Here is an 8297-nt window from a genome sequence, read left to right as displayed (position 1 = left end):
AAAGAGGCGCGCGCCATAGTCGAGAGTCAGCATCTCATGGTGCGCAAACATGTACTCGCCCAGCGCCGTCTGATCGTTGATCGGGAGGAAGTAGGGGCGGCCCTGAAGCTGCGCCCAGCTCCACTCCCACAGATTCGGCACGAGGTCGAGGCAGGCGTACGCCAACGTCCAGCGGAGCATCGAGAGCAGGGCCGCGGGCGGGCCCATATAGGCGCCGCTGTTGACAAAGGCGTAGCGGGCGCAGCCGGCCGGAAAGGATGGCCCGCCCTCCTCCTGCACGAAGCACTTCCTCCTCGCAATCGAGGTCCCTTCGGTGCGAAAGACGGGCGGTATCGGGCCGCCAGGCGTCGCTGCCATGCGCTCCGGAAAGGGAGGGTTCTCATAGCGCGCGCACCGCTGCAAGCGCTTACTCGGTCGGCCCGGCTTGTAGCACTGAGCTTCGGCCGACGCGACGATCGGGCAGCCGGTCGCGTTGACGATTGCGTCGTAAGATGCGACAAAGTCCTCGAGTGCGCAGCCACCGAAGATGACGTCGCTGTCCGTGAAGACGACAATGTCGATAGCGGCGGCGGACGCGATCCAGCGGTACATCTTCCAAAACTTCCACAGCGTGCCGCCGCGGTACGCTTCATGCTGCAGCGCAATGTTGTGCCGGTAGAGGCGTGGCTTGAACTGAAGCGGCGAAAGCAAATCAAACCGATCGTCGGCCAGGACAAAGTAAACCTTTCGTCCGTTGCTTGTGCGGTAGGTGGCCTTGGCGTGTAGCGGCGAGAGCGTGTTGTTCTTCGTCTGCAGCAGCAGGAGGAGGGCCCACAGGATGGCCAATAGCGACGTGAGGAGTCGGAGCATGAGTCGGAGCATGATCTCGACGCAAGAAACATCACTGGCGCGCGGCAAGGGCTGTTGTTCATCTTTCTACATACATACATGCAAGGGAAACGACGAGAGTGGGAAGACCGCGAGGTGGCATGAAGGTTGCAGCGAGAATCGGAGAGGGACTGCGAAGAGAGATAGGAAGAGGCAGACGCCCAAGGGTGGGCGACGGCTAGCGCATCACACCCCTCTTCTTAAAATCCCTGTGTGGTGGCGGCGTGCCGTCCTCCCATCCCTCCTTCGTACCCCGCCTTGCAAAGTCATTGTTGCGGACGAAGTTGCGCGGCTCCTTCACCTCCCCGAGGTGCCGCACGCCCGCACCGCCTCCTCGAGCCTCCAGCCTCTTGGACACCGTGCTTCTCCAACGGTAAAAATGGCAGCTGGTGCTCCGTCTCGTGCGACAGTTCGAGAGGCTGCAGCCCAAATGCTGGCAGCAGCTGCGACTTCCAAGTAGCCACCTCTGCTGCCGCTGCCACTGAGCGCTCGCACGCCGCCATATGCGCCCACCTCAGCCCAAGCCCATCGATGCGGAAGAGCGCCATTCGCACGCCACTCGGCGTGCGCCCCTCCAGCAGGAAAAAGCAGCGGCGGAGGTTCGACTTTGTGCGCCCACGTTCGAGTAAAAGCAGTCGCGCTGTGACGTCGCCACCGACCCTGCCACCTTGCAAAGGCTGGCGACCACGTACCGCGGAAAGCGCAAGCCCGCGTCCGCAAATGCTGCCACGGTCGGGCTGTCAGGCGATACACCCGGGACCCGCTCCCGTCGAGCACGCCTGCGTGGTCCACGCTCGTACACTGCCATCGTCGAGAAGATGCTGGCGGTCACCGCAGCCAATGCCGAGTACATCCCTGACGCTCGACGCGCATCTGCTGCAGGTAGTGGCCGAGTTGTGGTTGACAGCGTCTCTGCAATGCCGACACAGCCACCACTCCAGCCGCAGGGGGGCACGAAGGGGCAGGTGTATAGCACACGCAGCAGTAGCGACAACAAAGGTGCAGATCACGGTTAGAGGTATGAATGGGCAGTGTAACCAAAATCGATCGAAGATGTCACAAAAAAATGTATCGGGGACAAAACAATCTTTTCGTCGCAAACTCTATACAATTTCGTCAGGAAGATAATGATTTCGTCGGAAAGATAATAAGATTCCTTTTCGTGACGAACCACGATATCGCGTTGAAAAAAATCATTGTCGATGGCGTCCCTCAGCGGAGTGAGCTGATCCACGAGCGACGCGACACGGTAAATTTTAAGCTCTGGCACGCGCGGCTTAAACGACGTCCACCGCACATACATAGCCGCACACGACGTCAAAAAAACGGAGCATTTGCGATTAAAACGAGCGCGGCTGGAGGCCCTTTTGACCCAGCTGCACACACATCGAAAGCGGTGAGAAAGCAGCCTGCGTCAGCCCACCGACGCGCGTTAATATGTTCGAACAAGGGCTGCAAGCGGGAACTGCACATTCATTCATAGGGTCAACTATGCCTTCTACGCAAGAGATTAGGTAAACAATTATAAATTATCGCGAGGGCGGCCGCCTAGAGGCGGGCTCTGCGCGAGCGTCGCCAAGTTGGCGACGGCTGCCGAGAGGCACCTTCCGGAAGGTGCTCGGGCGCGCGCGTACCTGCTATGCTAAAAGCAACGCATGATATCACACGTTCGCAGTATGTACGCATGATTACTACCCGGAGTAATGAGAGGAGCGCAATTATTACGCGCGCGAAGTGCGCTCTGCTGCAGGCACTCTGAATCGAGCGGGTTTCCCGCGCAGCATGAATTAACTCTGAAAAATATGGGCGCTGCGGGATGTCACTTTCTTACGTCCGAAATTCGACCGATCGATGCTATATATATATGAAATTATCTGAGACGAGGTGGGGGGGCTCAAAGCCGCTCTCATCATGAGCTACTCATGCTGACGCGCTGCGGCACACCTACTGTGAGCGCGGAGTGCGCGGGTGGAGCGAGCCGCCGATGAATTATCGGCAGCGCCGGCGCTGTTGTCGCTGCGCACGCAGCAGGCGTCGATCCCGTCGTTCGCGCCGTCGCGCGCGTCGCAGGAGCATCTGCTTCGGCGTCGGATGGGCGAAGGTTGAGGCGCTCGAGACGCCTGGAGCCCTCTCAGCCGCCTCATCGTTCTCTTAAAAGATTCCGCTGAGATGAAGCTCTCAGCCTGGGGGCGGTTATCTGAAAAAAAGAAATGACCATGGGCTCCGGCTCAGAGGGCCCAGCGACTCGTCGGTTGGGTGTAAACGGGCATCCCCGAGTGTCTTCAAACCAAAAAGGGTGTGAATAGAGCTGTCTTGATGGTGCTGAGGACGAAGACACCTCAAACTTTGTTGAAGACGCGAGTTTTTATAGTTTTCATTAGCTGTGAATAGTTATGCGCCCACCGCAGCCCGCCCTGTTCCACCCGGGCACGCGCCACGGGCCACGAGAGCCAGTGGTAGAGCCCAGCTGGCATGTTCAATCGTCCGGGTGGCGAGCTGTTTGCATGCAGACGTCTCGTCGCCGTGGCCGACGCATGGCTGGTCCGACGTGTGGAGGAGTTTGACCTCAGCCAGGCCGTCGGTGTCGGCGGGCTGACGGCGGCCGCCGGAATCGCGATTCGCTCTGCCAGCTGCCAGCAGCCTCGTGTCGCCGCTCTCGTTGGCGCAGCAGCAGCGATTGGCCTTTGCGCCGTCGCTCGACGGCGTCACCGCCCATCCGACCTGCGCAGCTCCTGCAGCTCCTGCAGCTCCTGCTGTCAGTCTTCTGCTCTCACGCACCTCACTCGCCGCGCGCGGATTGTGCGCCGCGCCAAGCAGGACACGTGCTCATGCAAACAATGCGAGAACTTGGTTGCGCCGCTTAGTGGCGGCGCTGGTTTAGAGGAAGCGGCAGCGTGGGAAGCAAAGCAGATGGAGGCGGCGCGGCATGCCAAGGAGCTGCTGCTGGCGGAGGTTGAGCGGCTAAGTGCAGCAAGGGCCAAGGGCAAGAAGGGCAAGAAGAAGAAGAAGAAGAATGTGGGCGTGGGCGATACGGGCGCCGCTAGGCTCAACGAGGAGGTGCTGTGCAGTTAGAGAGCTCGTAGCGAGCTCGATTTTGATGATTTGATGAGAAATATCTCACAATTTTGAGCAAAAAACGCCAAAAAAATCGGCGCCTGCGGCCGGCCAGCCTCCGGCGGCGCCTGCGGCGGGCCGCTGGGGCCTCCGCCCCAGACCCCGTTTACCCTAGCTATGCCCCGCGACCTGAGCCGGAGCCATGTGACATATTCAATAGCTTTTGGTTACACTGGGGGGGAGGAGGAGGTCTGACATGATGGACGCAGAACTTGTGGGTGGAGTATGTGTCTGGATGGTGTGCTCCTCACCCACCGCCCCACTGCCCCAGCTAGGTCTGTATATTCATACCCTTTGTTTTGCAAGGAAATGTTTTGCAGGCTGTGGAGGCAGGCGAGCATCAATGGGCATGGCTGCTTCATGCGCTGTGCAGCCCCCTCCAGGCTTGGCCCGGTTGGCATGGCATTTGCAGCCCTCTGGGCGCAGCGCGACTTCGACTCAGCAACAGCAGCAAGAGCAGCAGCAACGGCAGCAACAGCAGCAACAGCAGCAGCAGCCTGACATTTCATCTGGGGCAGCAGATGGTGGTGCAGCTGGATGTTGTGGCGCAGCAGATGCGCCTGCTGCTGAGAAACGAAGGCGCGGATGCAGAGGTGGCGCAAAGCGCCGCGCCCGGCGCGGTGTGGGCGTACGCTTGTCGGATTCAGCGATTCAGCGCCAGTGGTTCATATGTGTGCTTACTCGCGTGCATGTGCACCACCCGCTGTGTACGTAGGATCCTATGAGCGATATGCTACTTTTTCGGGAGCCAAAAATGCTTAACTACTCACAGGCTGGACGAGAAACGCACACGTAGCCGGCAGAAATCACACAGCAACAAGCGCGTTGCGCGCAAGAGCTATGAACGCGCATTGCTTTCTTAGAACTTAGAAGAGATCCACTACTTGTCTACCCGGTACGCCGTCGCAACACGCTGGGCCGCCTCCGGGTTCTCAGGTTCTCTTCGCGCGAGTTTCAGTTTCTCTTTTACTGAGCTCATAACAACCCCTTCCAACGACCCTTACCCACGCGCCGCTGCGCGTTGAGCGACCTTTATGGCGCCTGTAAGAAGTGCGCTTGCTGGGGCCTCGGAACGCAGCGCCTCGCAAAGCACGTCGAACATGCCCTCGCCAGCTCCGCGCCCCCGGACGGGGCGACACGTGTAGCCGAGGGCAGCGAGCAGACTGCGCACCGAGCCGCTTGTCCGGAAGCCGCGCGGGTAGTTTTTCGGGTCCACCGCGCCCATGCTGTCGGATTCCTCGTACAGCACGACGGGGAGGTCACGCCGGAGAAGGCGCTGGGCTCCGCTGAACACCTCGTACTCAGCGCCCTGCACGTCGACTTTGATCAGCGAGATGGGACCAGCCGACCTGTCGATGAGCTCGTCAAGGGGCACGCGGACCACCCTCACCGATTTGCGGGCCTCCCGCTGCGCCTTGCGCTGCTCCTGCGGGTTCTCCAAGTTCTCCGCAAACAGAGACGACGATGAGCCCGCGAGGTGCAGCGTGCCCAAGCCCGTCTGATTTGAGACGCACGCATTGATCACGTGCGCCTGCAGGTTGTGCTCAAACATCTTGCGCACGACCTCGTATGCTGACGGCAAGCACTCAAAGGCAAAGACGGTGTGACCGGCGTCCAGCGCGGCTCGAGTCTGCTGCCCGCCGTTTGCACCCACGTCAACCACTACGCCGGGTTGGTGGAGGAGCGCGAGGGCAGTGGACATCGAGTCTGCCCGCACAAAAGGAAGCCACAGCAGCAGGGCGCGCAGCATGCCGATGAAGCATCACCTGGAGGAGGGGCGTGAAGCATGCTTTGTAACTTTTGCCAAAAGTTGTGACGTTTAGGTATGTTGTTGGCAAATCAAGACACAGAGCTCAGGCAAATTTACAGTGGGAGGAAAGCGGCGAGTCGCAATTCCAGGGGTCGTTGTGGCGGGCCACCCTGTCCAGAGCCCGGGATGGTCCGGGATGGGATCTTTCGATCAAGTCTGTGAGCCCTGGCCGCCTCCCAGTTGGTTGTGCGAGGTTGGAAAACCAAGCAACGGAGATGGAGCGGGAGAAGTACGGTTGTTCCAGGGTGTCACGACTCGCACCGACCCTTCACGAACCGAAAGGCCGTGCCCGGCGTGCAAGGGGCACGGTAATCCGGCACGTGTTTGGCGCCCCATTCCGTATGGCGGCTAGGTCGGCTCAGGGCCCCGTCCACTTCCCTCCCACTTGGCGCGTGAAGATGAAGAGGTGCCACCCAGGCCGGCCAGGGCAAGGGCGGAGGGCAAGGGCGGAGGGCGGAGGGCTGGGCGGAGGCAAGGGCGGGCGGAGGGCAAGGTAGATTTTTTCTTTTCTTCGTTGGCCGAAGCCTCGTTGGCCCTGAGGGAGGGTGTAGAGGATGTAGAGTGTAGAGCGCTGTAGAGCTGTAGAGCTGTAGAGCGCTGTAGAGCTGTAGAGCTCTACATCCGCCGCGTGACGAGGCGCCTGCGTTGTAGAGCGATGTAGAGGCGCTCTACAACGTGAAATCTCTACAACAAACTCTACATCATAAGCGGCGAACGAGGCACGGTCGCTCTCCGACATGAGGCGCGTTGCACTTGCCAGTGCTGCCCTGGCCTTCTGTCTGCCCGCCCAATGGGTGGCAGGTGCCTCTGCTGCTATGGCATGCCTCACGGCTGCGACTGGCCGGCGCCTCGGCGCGTCAGCTCGGCTCGGCGTAGCGATAGTGGCCAGCGCAACTCGCCTGGACTCAACGCTCAGCCAGGAGCTCCCGCACGCGCTGGCGCGAGTCATGGCGCATGCAACGCGTCTGAATGCTCGCCTCGCCTCGCGCAAATGCGACCGTCCTCGCAGCCGACAGTCCACCGCCTGCTAAAGAAGCACAGCGACGAATGCGGCACCGGCGACACATGGCAGGCTGGTCATGACGCAGTTATAGGGTGTTGTGTGCCGTCAGAGGGACTCTCTGTGTGTCAGGGATAGTCAGGGCTGTCCATCAGAGCTTCACTAAGCTCGGAGACACCCCATTAGCGCGGCTCGACCTCTTTGAGTCACTGCCTTCCCGGCGGTTTGGCTGTAGAGCCTCTACAACAAACTCTACAACAAAATCGCGCTCTACATCGCTCTACAACGCAGGCGCCTCGTCACGCGGCGGATGTAGAGCTCTACAGCTCTACAGCGCTCCAGAGCGCTCTACATCTCTACAGCTCTACAGCGCTCTACACTCTACATCCTCTACACCCTCCCTCAGCGTTGGCCGAAGCCTCGTTGGCCGAAGCCTCGTTGGCCGAAGCCTCAAAGTTGTGGGAGTCGCAGAACCGCCGTCCGCGCGCGCTGTGAACAGTGCCATGGTCGAACGTTGTTCGACGACGTCGAACACGTAGCGAAAGAGAGACCGCCGGACCTATTCACACTTGGGCCGAGTACATTGAAAGAGGGGTTGAAATGCGGCGCTATCAGCCAAGCCGCTCTCCTCGGCGGACACATGGCGGCTTCCGCCGCACGCTGCCTTTGCGCGCGAGCGCGAACGAGCACCACGACATCCGCTACCGCTGCGATGTCGCTTGAGGACCACGGCCAGCTTCAGCGCGCAGCGTCGCTCGCCCTCGTTACGTTTGCTTCTCTGATTGGCACCATCCCCGCCGTGGTTTACGCGAGCTCTGTGTACCTCGACTCAACCGTGCGCTACGGCGCTGACGGCACTGAACGCAAGTTCACGCCGGAGCGGGATGTCGGCGACAGGCCCTTCAGCATAGCAGAGCCCTTTGCGACCGTGACCAACCTGTGCATGATCACTTCGGGGATCGGGTTCTTCTTCATGCAGGCCCTCTCCGAGCGGTACTTGAGCCCACAGCTCTTTGGGATGGCCATCTTCTTCGTCTTCCTCGGCGCCGCGTCCTGGGCGTTCCACGCCGACGCCTCAGAAGGCAAAACTTGGCAACACAACACAGACCGGTCCCCTCCTGCTTCGCTCTTGCTGCTTCTTGCTCCCTTTCTCTCCTACTCTCCGCTCCCATTCTCCCTGGCCAGGTTCGCGATGTTCTGCACCTTCACCTATATGAGCTGCATGGCCCTGAACGGCACCATCCACGCTGCGCTCGGACGCCCCGACCGGCCGCGAGACTGGGCCACCATGCTGACGACAGCCTTTGGCCTCTTTGGAGCAGCTATCATGCTGACGCACCAAAGCCGCCTCATCTCGTACGAGGTGCTACCGCGCTAGCTGGCCCTCCTCCTCCCTCCCTCCTCCCTCCTCACACCTCCTTCTCGGCGCCGGTGTTGCCTGTCCGACTCCCGTTTCCTGTGTGTAGGTGCTTCTGGCCGGCGGCGCGGTGGTCTGCACGTTAAACT

At 60.5% G+C, this 8297-nt stretch overlaps 3 protein-coding genes across 3 annotated transcripts in view; 2 read left to right on the top strand and 1 right to left on the bottom strand.

The window, feature by feature from the left end:
* Window positions 1-3339: 3339 nt before the first annotated feature.
* EMIHUDRAFT_241017 (hypothetical protein) lies at window positions 3340-3950 on the top strand (the record flags this gene model as incomplete). Its single annotated transcript, XM_005773943.1, has 3 exons — window positions 3340-3525; window positions 3685-3832; window positions 3940-3950. The coding sequence occupies 3 exons, from the start codon at window positions 3340-3342 to the stop codon at window positions 3948-3950; spliced, it is 345 nt and encodes a 114-aa protein (XP_005774000.1).
* A 1021-nt stretch (window positions 3951-4971) lies between these two features.
* Window positions 4972-5766, bottom strand: EMIHUDRAFT_368667 (hypothetical protein). Its single transcript, XM_005773942.1, has one exon. It carries the CDS (start codon window positions 5729-5731, stop codon window positions 4982-4984), a length of 750 nt encoding a protein of 249 aa, XP_005773999.1. The 5' UTR covers window positions 5732-5766; the 3' UTR covers window positions 4972-4981.
* A 1646-nt stretch (window positions 5767-7412) lies between these two features.
* The window catches only part of EMIHUDRAFT_458325 (hypothetical protein), a gene marked incomplete at its 3' end in the record, with an annotated part of 2389 nt that continues 1504 nt past the window's right edge, over window positions 7413-8297 (top strand). Inside the window, exons 1-3 of the mRNA XM_005773941.1 lie at window positions 7413-7901; window positions 7977-8154; window positions 8258-8281. Of these exons, the coding sequence (XP_005773998.1) occupies window positions 7432-7901; window positions 7977-8154; window positions 8258-8281 (672 nt within the window). The 5' untranslated portion in view covers window positions 7413-7431. The remainder of the gene's footprint in view (window positions 7902-7976; window positions 8155-8257; window positions 8282-8297) is intronic.

This window comes from Emiliania huxleyi (assembly GCF_000372725.1).
Source record: "Emiliania huxleyi CCMP1516 unplaced genomic scaffold EMIHUscaffold_321, whole genome shotgun sequence".
NCBI lineage: Eukaryota > Haptophyta > Isochrysidales > Noelaerhabdaceae > Emiliania > Emiliania huxleyi.
The sequence above is the reverse complement of the archived record's forward strand: the minus strand, read 5'-3'. Positions and strand labels throughout refer to the sequence as shown.